Raw genomic sequence first — 17,780 nt, forward strand, 5'->3', positions numbered from 1 at the left:
CCATATCTTCATTGAAGGCTGCTTTCATTTCGAAACTAATCAGCTAGAAGTTTTTTGTTGTTTTTGTTTTTAGCTAGTTAGCTATGGGTTTTGTAGGATCGGGGGATTCAGGAACGAACCTGGCAACACAGGCGCGGGAAAATCCTAAACAACAAACGCCGCTTCCGCTTTCACCAAAACAGAGCAAGCGGTAAAGCCACTTCATAAAAACATAGTCGCTCAGCGGAATACTTCAGGATGTGAAATTAATGGAAAATGTCCGATCCTTCTCAGCGACGGTTGCTAGCTTTAGCCTGACCGGTTGCTAGCTTTAGCCTGACCGGTTGCTAGCTTTAGCCTGATGTGCATCCTGGAAATGATCATGACCACGAAATGACCTGTAACTGTTATTGGTCCTGAACCAAGTCCAAATGGATCGCTACAGCGAGGTAAAACTGCTGCTGAAAAGCTGGGAGAAGGGTTTTGTCCGGCAGCACCAGAAGAAACCCACTAAGGTGATTTAAACGACACATCCGCATAAAAACAGGATCCACTGCAGGTTTTCTTTGACAGTAACGCCTGTGTTGTTCTATAGGAGGACATTGACCAGGCTCCTCAGGAGACCAGGAGTGGGTGCAAAGCATCTCACTGCAGCATGATAACTTTCTTTTTCCCTTGATGCATTGGAGAAATAAAGTGTGTGTCTTTGCAGGGCTGTATAAGGAGTACAGGAGTTTAAAACAAGCCAAAGCAAAGGATGCATCCAGTGGCCATGGAGAGGAGATCAACCCAACAAATAAGGTGCTGAAGAAAACGTCTTACTGCTGATTTGTGACTACATACCAACCTCTACAGCTTTACTGCTGTTGCAAACATAAACGACAAGGTGTTTTAGTTTAGTTTAATATGAAAGACCAACACAGGGCTAAACAGTTGTTTGTCTTTGTTTTCGAGCAGGAACCAGATTGTTGGGGAGCCCATCTCAACCGCAAAGCAATGCCGCTCCCTGCTTCCAGGCTGACGTCTCGGGAAAAACACAGCAGTCTCGTGGCTTCATCGCAGCACTACGCCCTGAAGCTTAAAAACAACCTTTCTGCACTCAGTAAGGTGGGAACCAGAAAATAAAGGCTCAAGTTCACTTGTTAAAAACAAACAAGATGTGTTATTCCTGTGGTTCTTTTCTCCCACATCTGTAGGAGAAACCAGTTTCTCTGAAGGAATCCCTTCGCACGGGTCGAGTTCCTCTCAATTCCTTAAGAGATGATCAACCGATACAGAACGACAGACTCAGTTTATCAGCTGGTTCTGCTAAAACGTCATCTGAGGATGAACACCAGGAGGTTCTCTCCCTAAGGTAACCCTCACTGGTTCACCTTGACATCCATCCATCTTGCTCTCCCTTCCTCCTGTTCTTGTAGGTACTGTGTTGTCCACTCTAAAATCACCCATTATAAATTAATTGTATATTTTGTATCTATATATACATTTATATAGATACATTTACTTGAGTAATGTTTAGGAAAAAAAATGTTGTTTTACTGCACTGTACTTTTTTGTAATTATTATTATTGTGAACTGTTGCTCCTCTTACTTGAGTAAAAAAAACTGGATGTTTTATTCAAAACTCGTAACTTCAGTGAAGAATAAACAAACATATTTTAGCCAAAAAGGAATGAAACACAGACACACACTTTGGATTTATGGCAAAGTGAGACTTCTTGTTTTTACACCAGCTTTGTATGGCTATTTTGTTGATTAATAAAATACAGTAAAAACTTTATATTCTCACCTGAAGTACATTATTCTTTTCTAACACACACATTAGATGCAAGTATTAATTTTGTATGAAATTGAGAATTTTTTTTTGGAAAAAGTCTTCTGCCTTATTTTGTAATTATTAGTAATATTTTTTAAATTTTAGTCTTTAAACTTGCACATAACTTTATACTTTGCCTGTTTGATGATTATTAAACCAGATTTTATTGCCTTGACTACTTTTTTTATCTGATAATACTAATTTCCTTAATATACAACAGAATGACGTCAACGGCATAAGGTCTATAAAAATCATTTAGTTGAAACTATGTGCTTCATATGTTTTATTCATTTCTTATAATTATGAAAATAAGCTGCTCTGCTGTTCTTTTCTTTTGCCAGACTTGTTTCCTTTTGTTATAGAGTCTGAAAAATTAAATAATTTTCATTTTTTCTTCAATGAAATGACACTGACTCAGTACTTGGTCACTCTTTTTATGAATTATTTTTTTCTACTCATGAGTAATTTCTTAAAAACATGCTTTTTAGTCCTCACTTGAGTAAAATGTTTTGCTCCTCCATCCACCTCTCCAGACAGTCTGATTTTAACCTGTGTTTGTTTGTTCTAGATTGATGAGGCCTCCGTTTGGGTCGGTGACCTCTCCGTCTCTCCATGCAGCGGAGCCTGAAGAACGATTTGAACCAGAGCCAGTAGAAGCTGCTACCAGTAGTTCTGTCGATGATGATCTTAGAATCGGCGCTAATTCCCAGTTTCAGATCGCTGAAGCTTCTTTTGCGACCAGATCCTCCTCTATTTTATCACCTTCATCCCCTCAGTTTGCCCCTAAAAGCACAGGAAAGGAAAACCAAGATGCAGGAGATGAAGAAGAAAATCGTCACCCAGGAAGTCCAGGTCGGAATGTCGATCTTGGCGCTTCGGCTGGTTTTAAACGAAGCCCGCCTTTTCTCGTCGGGTCAGGAGGGAGTTTGGCTAAACGGCCCTCTGTTGCCAACAGACTGAGCGTCGTTGACAGGAACTGGTTGGAGAGATGTCAGGTGTTTGGGGAGATGGAAGCTGATGAGATCCCCGGAGGAGGAAATCAGGAAATAAAAGTGAAAAAACGTGAGAAGGAAGTCGGTGAAGGAAAAGCTGAAGGAGATTTAGAGAGTGAAAGAAAACAGTCAATAGATTTGGGTCAAGAAGAAAAGTTAGCAGATCCAGATCCAAATTTTGCTCAAGAAGATTCTGGAAAAAGCAAAACAGAAAGAGGAAAGTCGTCACGTTTAGCAGATGATAACAGTGAAGACGGCCTGAAATCAAAAGGTACGAAGAAGAAGAGGGAGAGAGATGAAGACGACGTGGAAGAAACGGCAAGAAAGAGGCAAAAAAATCCTAAAAAGAAAGAACTGAGTTTCAGCCCTGATTCTGCTGATGGAGGAGAAAAGAAGAAAAGCAAAACAAAAGACAGAGATGAGAAAGAAACGACCAAAGGAGTAAACACGGTATTTACTTAATTTATTTACCAGCTGAGAGGATTAAATGTTGATCATTTAATATGTTTTTATCTCTTTCCAGATGCCCCAGGAGAACCTTTTAGGAGAAATTCAGGAGGAGTTCAGAACAAATCGGGTTTATCAGAGGCAACCAGTCAGAACCAGGTGGGTCCAAAAACAAACCTAGAGTCTAAAAAGTATTTACACCCCTTGAACCTTTAATGTTTTTCCATCTTAAAGCCATAAAAAGCCCTGGATTTTATTGAAAAGCAGCACATAACTGTGGAGAATGAGGGAAAGGTCATATCTGAAAAGTGTGGCATGTCTGAAATATTTCCTGGTGCTTCTTTGTAAAACGCGTCAAACTCGAGGCCCATGGGCCAAATCCGGCCTGCCACATCTTTTTATCTGGTCCTCTAGATTGTAGACTAAACTCTAAATGTGCTTAAATATGAAGTTATCAGTCAAATCAATGCAGTTTTTATCTGTTTACTTCCAAATTATATCAATCAGCTCCTGCAGTTTCTTGAGTTATTATGGAAATTCACACAAAATCAACAAATCTCTGCACTTTTTTGCACTAATACGCAATTGGGGAGTTTATCGCGGATTTTTCTCAAAAATTGTCAAAAACTTTTAAAATTGTACCAAACAGCTGCCTCAGCTTTAACTGATGTCACATTATAACACAACCAGTAATAAAAAGTTGCATTTACTGTCATAAATAAGTATAAATATTTCAAAGTTAGTACCATAAACACTTTGACTTTTAGTGCAAAAAAAAAATCATGAAATCCTGGAGGGACTGAAGAGATGTTTAATAATACTATTTTTTGATATTTTAAGAGTTTTAACATATTTTATCAATACATTCTGGCCTAACTGGCTGTTTAAGAGAATTAATCTAATCCAGGGTTCTCCAACTCACATGTGGATCTAAACAATATTTATAATTATAAGTGGTTTTATGCATACAATATCTGCAACAGAATGGCAAAAGGTTTTAAAAAATTATTTCATATTATTTAGCTGCAAAATATGTGCTTTATATACATTTTTAAAATTTCTTTTAATTATCAAAAGGACTTCTGCTGATGTTCAAACTGGTTTCCTTTTGTTCCATGGTCTGAATGAATAAATGGATAAATGTTATCTTTTGCACCTGAATGGCAGCAGGGATAAAAAATATTTTTTTCTGAAATGAAGACCCTGGTTTAAAACGTTTAAGGTTTTCTGTATGGAAATTTTATTTTAGGGGATTCAGAGTAAAGGGGTGTAGAGTAGAAGTGCACACCACACTTTTCAGATTTTCATTAGTTAAAAAAAGCTCTTTTTTTCCCCCTCTTCACAGTTATGCACGTCTTTGTGTTTCTCTGTCGCAAAAATTAAACGCATTTAATTTTTAAATTAAAAACTTTGACAAAATGTCAACAACTTGTTGCCATTGTTTTCCTTTTGGATCTGCTTGCAGTTTAATTGCTTTGGATATTTTAACAGTGCAACAAAAGGAGCAGAGGGAAACTTTGTGAAGATAAACCTGAAGAAGAAATCTCATGTGAAAGGATACGCGTTGAGGGGAGTAGGTTTGCGCAAACAGGTATATGATTCCTTTATTTTTTTGTTTTATTTTTATTGTGCAGATTTTATTTCTCTCATGGTTAATAATTCAGATCCAGACTTACTCGCTCCTCTGGTGAAGCTTTAAAATAATTTGAGTGTCACTTTATTGAACGTAGTTTATTGAAAGAATAAATAAAGAAATAAACACACAACAAAAGAACAGTAATAAATTATATTCACTATTAGCCCACAGCATCACACATCCTAGTTTATGCTTTTACTGCAGTAAATGTAGAAATGTCGGAAAATATAACATTCAAGTGTAGTATTTTCTAAAATTAATTAACAAATAATTCTTTATTTTTAATAAAATCACTGGGGGCAGATTTTCTAAGTTTCAGAATTTCCTTAAAATAAACATTTAGCTGAAGCGATTTTTATTTTTATTTTTTTTTGGTTTTCACATTTTAAATAGTGTTTAGGGGGAATAAATAAAATAATAAGTGTAAAAAGGCTCCATTTTGCTTAGCTGTTCTTCAGAATGGGAAAGACCAGAGAACATAACCATTGTATTTGTCTTAAATCGGCTGAAAAAAATGGACATAAATTTTACTATATCAAGAGACAGAGCAATAATTGAACGGTGAAGGACCTAAGTTTTGTTTAGTTTTGTCAACTGGTTGTTTAGGAGGCACGGCAAAAACAACCATTTTCTCTCCCACCATCACAAAAGTAAAGGTTTAGTGTTTGATAAATCAGATAAAAGTTAATTTTTTAGTGAAAAACACTAGTTGGGTTTAGCGGAGGGAGGATGTGTGATGCTGTGGGCCGGTTTCTTTCACAAAGGTTCTGGGAACTTTGACAGGATGGCATTACATCCTAAACTTTGCAAAAATAAAAAGAAATCTGGTGGGGAAAAAAGAGAAAATGTGTCATAATTGGGTGTTTTATGGGAATATTCATAAATAACACAGAAACGATTCATTAGATGTGAAACTAGACGTATAAAAACGGCACAGGAAACAAATTTTGCTGACCTGAAAGCTCTTATTCCCAAAGTGATGCATTAAATTGAGAGATTATCTTATGGCAGCCAATCTGATTCTGTGTTTTCTAGCTTTACATGCAGAAGTTTCAGCTGAAAGGAGAGCGGTTCGGCGGAGGATTTTTGGGCAGAGGACGGAGGGGCAGGTTCAGAGGGGCGGCGAGTCGGCAGAGCGACACCTGCTACAGGTGTGGAGGAAGCGGACACTGGGCTGTGGACTGCAGAGGACCAGGTGACCGGAGGATTTATCCTGCAGGAGGAATAAAACTGTTTTACTTCAGAAGACGAGGAGGAGAAACTGTAACTTTAGACGGAAATGTTTATTTTAAATAATAATAATGAAAATATCATTTCTCACATTTAACAAGATAAATATGGAAAAGTCTGCAGCTGGGTTTCAGTTTTTTCCAGGTCCCTCCCTCCCTTCCTTCTTTCCTTCTTTCTATCCTTCCTTCCTTCCTTCCTTCTATATTTCTTCATCCTGCCGACTGTAGAACTCTGTCATGAATTTATGTTCTGTTTTAAATGTAAACAGAAAAGTCAGAGAAACTGAAAAGCCTTTCATTTTTTCATGAAAGTTTGTAGGAACTTTATTTTACTCTCAGTTCTGATTTTTATCTCACAATGAATCAAGTCGATGATTCGTCTCCTGTAGTGAAACAAAGAAACTCAATTAAATCTCTTCTTCTACATCTGGTAATTAATGTCAGTGTGAGCTCTAGACACTGTTGGCTCAGCATAATTTTTTCTTTTCTTTTTCTAGCCCCTCCACCACCTGTTTCTGAGGATCTGCCTGCAGAAGAGGAACCGTTTGAACTGCCCTCCCTGGAAGACGTTGCCAGGGCAACGGGAACGCTGCGACCTCTGGGTACGACCTCTGGGCAGGATTTCTACTGTCTGTTGTCAATAAGGACTAATCCTGTCACAATAAGCAATAAATTAATTAATCTCAAGGCAAATTCAAAATGAAAGCGATTATGTTTTTTTGAAGAGCAGTTTCGTTTATAGACGTCAAAATCCATTTTATTTAGTTGCATATGTTTTGTTTTTGGTTATTTTGGATATATAAAATATCTTCCAGCTCTAGTAAGAAGTGTTCTTTACAAAATCAAAGTTTATTGGTGTGTCTAAACAACCATATTGTCGTTTATCACAACAACTACGGGGTTAATTTATTGTCGGGTTTGTTGTTGTGGCAGGCTTTATAGAAATGCACCGATATAAAATGTGGTCCCGGTAATCAATACCTGATCTGATTTCTGTTTTCATTCGGACTTTTGTTATTACATTTTTGAAAACATTGCTGCACATGTTGCAGCAGCGTCTTCCGGTGTCGACGCAGAAAACCGGCAACAGGAAACTGGAGCGGACAGCAGGCGCAGCGATGAGATGCTGCTCAACGTCATTCGTCCCGACTACGAGCGGCCCGCTCCGCCGCCGCCGATGGATCCGCTTTATTGTCTCACAGAAGACGGAAAAGTCCAGGGTGAAGGCTGCAAATCTCATTCACATAAATAGAAATGCATTGGTATTAAAATTCACCAGAGCTCCTGCTAATGATTATTTTAGTTATTTAAAAATTGCCAGATTCTGCAAATTTTTAAATCTTTTTTTATGCAATATTAGCAATACACTGAAAGTGAACAAATATTTAAATTCCCTTTTTAAATAAGAAGATAAACATTTTTATTGCCTGAAATTAAATAAGATATAATTTATTTAGTCTATTCTTATTATTTGCAACGTCTAAGGTGGAAAAAGTATTTCTAACATCAAAATTTGAACAGCTCAGTCCTTCCCGCTTTAAAGGACAATCTGTTGATTGTTTTGTGAATTAACTGATTAATAATTGGATCACTAACGGGGCTTCATAGATTATTTTTAACAGAATTTCATCCAGGTGAAACTAAAACTACTAGGAGTTTTGTGTCGAGTATATTTACAGGCAAAGAAGTTTTTTTTTCATTTTAAATACAAAATGAATATATACTGTTTTGTTCTTTCACTGTTTGACCTTTTTTCAGTCTGTATACTCCAGTAAATGATTAATTGATTACCAAATTAGTTGACAATTACTTCAATAATCGTTCCATCGTGATTAGTTGAAACTTAATTGTGTTTTCTTTCGTGTAATGCTTGTGCAGACACTCCTGCTGAAGTGTTTGCAGCTCTGAGAGAGCTGGGCTACCGGTCATTCAGACCTGGGCAGGAAAAGGCCATCATGAGGATCCTGGCAGGTAATCACAGCTCAGAAACTCCTGCACACATCATCTCCACATGAGCCTCTTCTCCATGTCTGCATCTTTATTCTCAGGGCTCTCCACCCTGGTGGTGCTTTCCACTGGAATGGGTAAATCTCTCTGCTATCAGCTGCCAGCTTTTCTGTACGCAAAGAGGTCAAAGTGCATCACTCTGGTCATTTCCCCTCTAGTTTCTCTAATGGATGATCAGGTAAGCACTCTCTTCATCTTATGTTGGTGAAACCTAAACCAGAAACGCATAAATTGTGTGTGCATGTGTGTGTTTAGCTTTCGGGGTTGCCCACCAAGCTAAAGGCAGCCTGCATCCACTCCAGCATGACGATGAAACAGAGAGAAGCTGCTATAGAAAAGGTAACATGGTCACAGTCAGAGAGAGAGATCACCTTTCTTTGCATCATTAAAACTTTATGCTAGGTCTGATAGCGTCATACATTTTCTGTTGGCCGTTTGCAATAGAAAATGTATGACTTCATCATTCGAGGCGCCATGACGGACGTCGGAAGTGAGGATCAGGAGTAATGAACAGCGACTGAAGTTGTTTTTGTCAGTTTAATCATGGCTTCTACTTGTTCGAGTCGAGCTAATTTGTCTGTGAATGTAACACACCCGGTTGCGTTCATAGACGGCGGTGTTTACAGAAGCTTGAAACAGTTAGCTTAGAAAACCAGCCATACCTCCTTCCTGACGTGTTGTTGAAACCACCAATTTTGCCTGAATTCACACCACATGATATATGTTTTCCCCCTATATGCTAGGCTACATGACGATGGGCATTGTTTCCATAGTTACTAATGGTTATACTCACTTCTCCCATAATGCTATAATTGATGTTTCTTGTCATACTTACTTATAAAGTATATGAACGATAAAACGTTAATCTTCTTACCTTGTAAAATGGTGTAGTACTGTCATTATGATTGACAGTTTCCCTCATTAAAAGTTATACAATAAAATGACAGGTTTGGTTTTCACCCTTGTCTGTTTGTGCAGCTGACCGCGCAGCGTCCTATGACCATCTTTACTGCAAAATCAACTAAATAAAAGCGAAATTAGGCTACCAGATGTGCATTTTCTCACAGGTTTTACAGGAGCACATAAGTTGTTTGGATTCCATCCTGGCGGGCCAAGTTTCCAAAAGTGTGATGTCAATATGGTTCTTTGAACAAATTAGGATGCATGCTTATTACATTTTATTTTGCTCAAAATTATTGTTGGATAATGATATTTCAGTTTGCTCAGCTCTGCCTATTTTGAGCTCCTTTCAGAATGAGATGTTTTAGGACATCTTGTCACTTTAAATCTAAATAACGCTCACAAAATGGCTGCAACCAGATCCATAATCATAGAACCATCTGGGAACATTACGGAGACATGTTTTCTAAATGGTTGCTCATCAATTGTTTTTGAAATATATGGGTCATATGCGTAATAATTTGAAGTAATTTGTTCTATTTCTGTCTCCAGGTGAAGTCCGGCCAGGTGTGTGTGCTGCTTCTCTCTCCAGAGGCTTTGGTCGGTGGAGGAGGTTCGGGTTCAGGTTGTCTGCCCTCTGCTCAGGAGCTCCCTCCGGTGGCTTTCGCCTGTATAGACGAGGCTCACTGCGTGTCTGAGTGGTCACACAACTTCAGACCCTGCTACTTAAGGCTTTGTAAGGTGTGTTACGACAGCATAACAAAGCCATATTTTTTTAACCAGTTTTTCTCGTGGTTTCAGGTAAATTAATAATAAAACAGAGCTAGAGTCGCCGTCTGCTTTGAGTAGAGGAATAGTTCTCTATTTTTATGGACAAGACGTTTTCGTTAGATTTAGTTAAAAATCATAACAAAAGCACTTAAACAGGTCAAAACAGGAGTAATTTTTTTTTCCAGACTAAGCATTTATTAATTAAATCACATTTGGTGGTTTATGAGACCTTTTATTCTGCTCTTTTTCATCAATATTAAGGAATTAATGCCCTAAAACAAGCTCCTGCATCTTGTTGAAAAGTTACTTGTGAGTTAATTTTGTCTCATTTCTCTAGAAACTAAGTCAGAATTACTTTGTAAGATTTTGGGGTTTTTGCAGCAGAAATCAGTTAAATATAAATTTGAATAGTTGCATAATTTTCTATTAGTTTAAACAAATTATATTAAAATTATGTTACTGTTTTATAAAATGGACAGCTCGATGGAAGTTGATATTTTTATTTTACATAGTAGACAGTGGTAGATCCCTGTGTTGTCTGGTGACAATGGGACTCCAAAATAAAACACAAAACTGCCTGCTAAATTATAAAAATGTTAACTTGGTTTATTTCTGCTGAATATTTTAAAATACCTGGGTCAAACAAGTTCAAATTAACGCTCATCTGTTCAGTGTTCATTATCTAATCATGTTGTGCACCTCATAAAAACCCAAATGTTTTTGACGGACGTGTTTTGTTGGTAGGTGCTGCGGGAACGCCTCGGAGTCAAGTGTTTGCTGGGTCTCACGGCTACGGCCACTTTGTCCACGGCGCTGGACATCGCTCAGCATTTGGGCATCAGCGATAAAGACGGAATAGCTGTGCGTTCTGCAGCCGTGCCCCCGAACCTCAACCTGTCTGTGTCCACCGATGGAGAGAAAGACCAGGTCTGATGTGGTGCCAACCTGCCTCAGAAAGCTTTAATTCGGTCTCTTTATCTGGAACACGTGAGGTGGTTTTACTTTGGAACATTTGTGTTTTTCAGGCTTTGGTTTCTTTGTTGAAAGGCGATCGTTTTGGCTGTTTGGACTCCATTATAGTCTACTGCACCAGACGAGAGGAGACTGTCCGAGTGGCGGCACTGCTGCGGACCTGCCTGCAGGGGGTGGTGTTGAGAGAAAATACCCAAATAAGCAGCAGCACCCAGACAGAGGACAACCCGGTGGGGCAGAAGAAGAAGGAACTGGGTAATGGCTACAACGGCGACTACCAAATACTAAATTCTACACTCGTCCTGAGTTAAAACAGTAGTATTGTTGTTTCTAAATAAATATTAACTTGTTTTCTTTGCATTATTTGGGGTCTCAAAGCACTGCATCTTTTTGTTATTTTCAACATTTCTCTTTTTCTGCAAATAAATACTAAATTGTTGCTTGTAATTACAAATACATGTTGTCAGTGGTTCATAGATTAAAAGAACAATGTTAATTGTAATCAAACATTTACCTATAAATGAAACTGATCATTTTAAGTGGCCTCTTGATTTTTTCCAGAGCTGTATATATCTTCATGAAGCTTTAGCTCTGACTTTTATTTATTTATTTTAAGCAAATGGCCTTTTTTAGAGTCTGTATGCTCCAGTTAATGATTAATCAATTACAGTTATTTCAATAACCGATTAATCCAATGAATTGTTTCAAGCCACGTTAAGGTTTGACATAATTTAGAAGAGCAGCAATAATCGTGTCCAGAAACAAACTTACTGTCTCAGATATTCAGCTTGTTTGTTGTTGTTTTGTCTGATTTCTTTCAGCTCGTAAGAAGATCCGTAAGCCCTTGAAATGGCAGGCTGAGGCGTACCATGCCGGCCTGTCGGGTTCGGAGCGCCGCCGGGTCCAGAACAACTTCATGTGTGGGGAACTCCGGATCGTAGTGGCCACTGTGGCGTTTGGCATGGGGCTGGACAAATCCGACGTTCGGGGAATCATCCACTACAACATGCCAAAGGTGGAAAGTTAGCCGACTTCTCTGAAGCTTTATGGAATCCTTGACATTTCTTAACATTTATTTATAATTTTCGTTGTTTTAACATGATTTCTCAGAGTTTTGAGAGCTACGTTCAGGAAATTGGGAGGGCTGGGAGAGATGGACTTCCAGCACACTGCCACCTCTTCCTGGACCCGGAGGTAAAGCTTTAAAGGCCCAAACATAAGGAACTTTGGACATATTCTTATGGCTTGAGTGTTTAGATATTGATAACTTATGGTTGAAACTGCTTAGATATTTTAAACAATTTTATTTTTTTTTGCCTCTCATAGTATAACTTTGAGTAAAAAAAGCCTTCATGATGTTGCTGCTGCTGATATAATAATACTAGTAAAAGTCAAATGATCCGCTACAGCGGATATTTAAAAAGAATAATTGATGACACAGCATTGGTTTTTATGTCATGGTGATCTGATCTAAAACGTTTCCACTTAGTCAGTTTTCTTAAATTTGATGTTGAACGTAAAGGAAATGGCAGAAGAAGATTATTTTGAAAACGTAACGACTTGATGGTATACTTTTATACTAGAAACCGATTCATAATAAAATATTGTCGGTACTTTCTAAGGAACAACAAGCTATGAGTTTGTAGTCTTTGCACTTGGCAGAGTTGAATTTTCAATGCAAACATTTTAGATAATTTTTCACATATCTGATGTTTATTGTGGGAGTCATCATTTGTGTGAAATTAAATTTATATCACAATTATTTTGTTTGTTAGCCACATTATCCTTACTTTTCTGGATTCAATTTTAAATTAAATATGTAATTAGAAGGAATAATGAAATAGCAACTTTTATTTTGCCATTTTGTAATTTTTTTCATTTCCTGAGACTTTATCTGTTATTTGTAGAAAGCTCAGAAATTATCATGTTTACCTTACAAATAGGAATTTGTAGTTTTAGAAAGCATCAAATCCACTTTCTGGACTAAATTCTGTAACTCCAGTCTTTGAATTTCTCTGTCCTGCAGCTTTTGGATGCAACCTTTCCTCAACACCTGGATCAAAAAGTTAATTACCCGCCTGAAATCCCAAGGAGGAAGTTCAGCTTTTTGATCCAGGTGTGAAGCAGAAATGCATTCAGACGTTGCAGCTCGGTGACACTCGAGCGCTGCTACGTCGAGTGCTGTAAAAAAGGTTTTTAATGCATGTTTCTCTGCGTTTATTATTTATATTCATGCTCCAGTTATAATTTGTGGGGGGATTTCAGGGTGGCGACCTACATGAGCTCCGCCGCCACATCTATGCAGACACTGTGGACTACTACATCATCAAGAAATTGGTGCAGCGAGTTTTTCCTGCATGCAAATGTCAGAAGATACACCAGAAGCAGCAGGAACTCTGGAAGGTGAGCTTGTGTTTTCAGTCCACATGCAGTCAAAGCTTCAGATGAAGTAACTCGTCAGATTTTGTGAGCAGGATGTTGGAGACGATGATCTGCTGGAGATGATGGATGTCTGTGATGAAAATAAACTCGGAGAAAAGCAAGAATCCACTGGCGCAGAGGTGATTTATGGGAAATTCACTGTTTTCTTTTAGAAGCCAAACATGTGAACTAGCATGCTAATTTAATTGTAATCCCTGGATTTTTCAAACCATGGCTGTGTGGAAATGCTGGTTAATTTGTAGCACAGCTACTAGGTGAACTGGAAGAGTTACAAGTTTATGTCAAATATTTTAAGAGTTTCAAGTAAGTATTAAAAAAACAAAATTGAATATTGGAAATCTTTATATCAGAAGATCTTTTCGATATTCTACTGTTTCACATGTCTATAAAAGAGCAGAAAACTGAAAATGTATTTTTTAAAGGGACTGTGTGACCTTTTAATGTATTTAATTTTTTCATTTCTACATTGCACCTACAATAACTCTGAAGAATTCATGAGTTACGACAACATTTAATTTCCCTTTGGGATCAATAAAGTATATTTGAATCTGAATTTTATAATTCTGACATTTTTAGATGCAACATTTGTTTTGCTTTTAGGCGCCTGACCTCCATTCAGCTGAGCACAGCGAGGAAGGAAGCGTAAAAAAGGAACGGGGCGAGTCCAAAGAAGGTAAAGACGAGGGAGCGGATTGGCAGAGTGACCAGAAAACGGAGAGCTGTGATTGGCCGGAGGAGCGTCTGTGTCACACCCATGAAAGAGCGATTCCCATCCAGGAAACTGTAGAGGCTCTGGACGTCACAGAGGAAGGTCAGTGGAGACGAGCTCAAGTTTTCACCCTGAGAGAGAAGGAAAGATTCAGGTTGGTTTACTGTACATGCAAATGTTTATTTAAAAAAACGAGTGATTTTGTGCTCTAGGTGTTGAAACGCTGCTTTGCTACCTGGAGCTGCATCCACAGCGGTTTGTTGAGCTGCTCCATCCGACTCTGTCTGTGTGTAAAGTCAGGTGCTACGATGGACCCAGACAGCTTCAAAAAATCACAAAAATGTAAGCGATGACTGTGCTTTTGTTATTGACTGATGCTTTAGTTGAGGCTGTGTAATCTTTCAGATCTACCTGTGTGCAGAAAACACAGAGAAGCCCAAACTCACCAAGTTTCTTTTTCTTGTGAATGTTGTTTTCCTAAGTCTTTTACAATCTTTCCAGTGACGTTTTCAGTAAGAAACGGGTGTAGAGTCTAGAGAGACTAGCATTTATTGTATCATTTATCATAATAAATGTCCTATTATTATAAGAATTATTATTTATTAATGAGGATTTGTAAAAACCAAAACTGTCAGGGTTTGTCATTTTTACTATTTTTACCGCTGTTTGATTGATCAAAGCATCAGTAAATACTAATTAAATAGAAAATATGACTAAATAAAACAGTTTATTTAATCACATTACTTCATGTGATAAGTATATTAAATAAGTGAATTACAAATGGGAATGTTTTTCAAGAGCAGTATTTGTATTTGTGGGCCTGTGATTGCATGTCATGCAGTCACATTCATGCAGGTATCCAAAAAGATATTAATAGTTTTTATTATCAATTTTAGAGTTGACAAGTACCACAAAGTATTGTAATAAAACTTTAAGGCGCTCAAGTGTTTTCTGAGAACTTGGAGATCAAAACAGAAAATATTGAATCTGAAAAAACTAAATAAAATGTGCTCCGTCAGTGCAGTCCTGGTGTAAAGGTAAAGATTTTGATGCAGTGTCACTACTTCACACTGAAGAAGTGAAATGAAAATGCTGTGCTGATGAGTTTGTAATCATGAACCTGCAGTTGCCCTCCGGTTGCCGTGGCGTTGGCCAGGAAGAGGATGACAGGTGAGCGCGTGGAGCGGTTGGATCAGGTGGAGTTTGATGTCGTCGAGGTGGCGGACACGATGGGATGGCAGCTTCCCCTGGTGAAGAGGGGACTGAGACAGCTGCAGTGGAGCACAGACAGAGGTTCGTTATTTTGACCATTTCTCATTTTCTACAAAATAATACAAAACATTTGCTTGGATTTTCAGAGACATGTAGTCAGTAGTTCATAGAATATAAGAACAATGTTCATTTTACTGAAACATAGACCTATAAAGAGTAAAATCAGAGAAACTGATCATTTTAAGCGGTCTCTTCATTTTTCAGAGCTGTATATCAATCGATATTTGTATAGCACCTTTAAGCAACAAGGCATTCTAAAGTGTTTTGCATCATAAAAACGCAAAATTACAAAGTCATAAAACATCAGATTATTGATTGTTTCATGATTAGGTTTCAAAAGCACCTCTAAAGAGCTGAGTTTTTAGTCTAGATTTAAAGTATTTCGGCTGTTTTGCAGTTTTCTGGAAGTTTGTTCCAGATTTGTGGTGCATAGAAGCTGAATGCTGCTATGTTGACCCACAATATCAGTTCCTACAGTAATTTCTTGCCTTTCTGTAAAGTGAACTAGGTTTTTGTTTGCGTTTTAGGTGGTGGACAAAGCGGCGTCTTAGTTGAATTTTCTTCCCCGTCTTTTTATTTCCGATCTTATGGCGACCTGAGCGACGAGGAGATGGACAAAGTCTGTCAGTTCCTTTATAATCGAGTCCAAGATGAAGAAAAAACACAACTTTACCAACTCACAGCCTGCTTCAAGGCCTTCAAGAGGTTTGGCTCTCATTATTATTATGTATTATTTATTGACACCTATACAGACCCTCGTCACACACTTGGTAAACAGACAAACAGATTGAAAAAAAATAACGCATAAGATTTGGAAGTGGTTTGAAAGGATGGATATATCAAAGGTAGATATGTTGCATAATAAGAGAATGTTGATCATATTCCCAAGAAATGGATCCTATGGGTTTAAGATGAATAGTAAACAGTCATAGGCCTGAGGCTGAGCCCTGAGGAACACCACTGACAATTCTGATCAGATTTCTTATGTTTTTATGTTAAAGAATTGAGGATTATCTGTTTAAAGTTTAATTGGTTTCACTTGCTGAGTGAATTTGTTCATGACTGGAACTGCTAATGGTGTTTTGGTTTGCAGGTGCGTTTGTGTCTTCTCCTGCTTTTGTTCTTCACTTCTCTGGTTATTGTTTGTTTCAGTGTTGCTTTCCAAACTGTGACGTCCTGTCTGGACGACTTGGATGAGAATCGCAGCTTGCAGCTGAAAAACCTTCTTTCAGAATACTTTGACAAGCGGCGAGATAGAGATCACTCCCTGCAACCGGAGGACCTGGAAGAGCTTGACAAATACAAGGTTAAACAAACTTCACTGACTTCACTGGAAATTAAACGTGGCTTCGATCTGGGAATGTTCCTGCTTAGAGGGGTGTGTGTGTGTATCTGGTTTTTATTCCTTATGGGAACCTTTCTGACTACAATGTGGTTTTGTGGGGACCATTGCTCCTTGTGGGGACATTTTCTTGTTCCCCATGAGGGGAAAGGTTTTTGGGTTAGACGTTAGGTCTGTGATGGTTAGGTATTGAATTATGGTATGGATTTGGGTTAGGGTAAGGGTTAGGCTGTGGAAATTAATGGAAGTCAATATGAAGTCCCCACAAGTGATGAAAACACAACCGTGTGTGTGTGTGTTTTGCAGCTGTTGGACTGGGAGATTCAGATCAGAGCCGACATCAGAGGTTTTCTTGCCAACAGAAGTGATGAGAAGTTTTCAGGGAGAGCTATTGCAAGAATTTTGCACGGTATAGGTGAGGATCCACACACACACACACACACACACACACACACACACACACACACACACACACACACACACACACACACACACACACACACACACACACACACACACACACACACACACACGTACACACGCACACACACATCCATACAGCTGAGCATGACAGTGCAGAACAAACCACGACTGTAATCTGACCAGTCCAGCTGTAAAATGCTAAAGTCCACATAAATAGTCTTTTTTATTTTTTTATTTTTTTTTTTTACATGTTTTATGCTTATTCATTTTAAAATTTAGTGAGATTTGAATGTTTAGACCATTAGAGGTTGTCGGAGATGCACTGTAGAAATGTTTGCGTCATTGTAGAAGCTCAGTTTAAAACCATAATAAACACCGAAATAAAAAATGCTCTGAGATTTCAATGTCAAATACAATAAACTACTAAAGTTTAATGATTTTAAACTCTAGTGCAGCTTTGCAAGAAACTGTTTAGTGAGATTTCATGGTTGGTGTTTTTGAAACACTTTTGAAAAGATCGACTCGGCAGTGACTGTAAAAAAAAGCAAAACAAAGCTGTGGTTATTCGATTAAAGACAACTCTTGTTGCAGGCAGTCCTTGTTATCCGGCTCAGATATATGGCAAAGATCGACGTTTTTGGAGGAAATACATCCAATTTGACTTCAACCAACTCATCCGACTCGCTACTCAGGAGATTCTTCACTTCAAGTGACCGTCGTCTTTGGTCCAAGGAGTTATCAAATCTGTTTGCTAATGATGTATGTTCAAGTAATTATTTGCAAGTATACCTCTATTTATTTGTGCTGTCAACTGTTATTCAATAAAAATGTTTTTCTAGTTAA

At 38.1% G+C, this 17,780-nt stretch overlaps 1 protein-coding gene across 3 annotated transcripts; it reads left to right on the top strand.

Moving 5' to 3' along the window:
• Positions 1–14: 14 nt before the first annotated feature.
• recql4 (RecQ helicase-like 4) lies at positions 15–17,780 on the top strand. Of its 3 annotated transcripts, none has more exons than XM_055054053.1 (28): positions 15–494; positions 575–608; positions 692–780; positions 937–1,086; positions 1,176–1,333; positions 2,364–3,237; positions 3,311–3,393; positions 4,726–4,825; positions 5,906–6,065; positions 6,597–6,701; positions 7,152–7,319; positions 7,978–8,070; positions 8,148–8,284; positions 8,362–8,445; positions 9,559–9,747; positions 10,522–10,704; positions 10,803–11,004; positions 11,571–11,764; positions 11,860–11,943; positions 13,015–13,152; positions 13,224–13,310; positions 13,792–14,002; positions 14,113–14,242; positions 15,027–15,193; positions 15,700–15,877; positions 16,325–16,478; positions 16,821–16,929; positions 17,529–17,780. In XM_055054053.1, the coding sequence occupies exons 1-28, from the start codon at positions 411–413 to the stop codon at positions 17,648–17,650; spliced, it is 4,467 nt and encodes a 1,488-aa protein (XP_054910028.1). In that variant the 5' UTR covers positions 15–410; the 3' UTR covers positions 17,651–17,780. The 3 variants fall into 3 exon arrangements, with proteins under 3 accessions (XP_054910028.1, XP_054910029.1, XP_054910030.1); XM_055054054.1 differs by having other exon boundaries at positions 7,155–7,319; XM_055054055.1 differs by having other exon boundaries at positions 2,364–3,228.

This window comes from Poeciliopsis prolifica, unplaced genomic scaffold (genome assembly GCF_027474105.1).
Source record: "Poeciliopsis prolifica strain line A6 unplaced genomic scaffold, Auburn_PproV2 SCAFFOLD038, whole genome shotgun sequence".
NCBI classification, from domain to species: domain Eukaryota; kingdom Metazoa; phylum Chordata; class Actinopteri; order Cyprinodontiformes; family Poeciliidae; genus Poeciliopsis; species Poeciliopsis prolifica.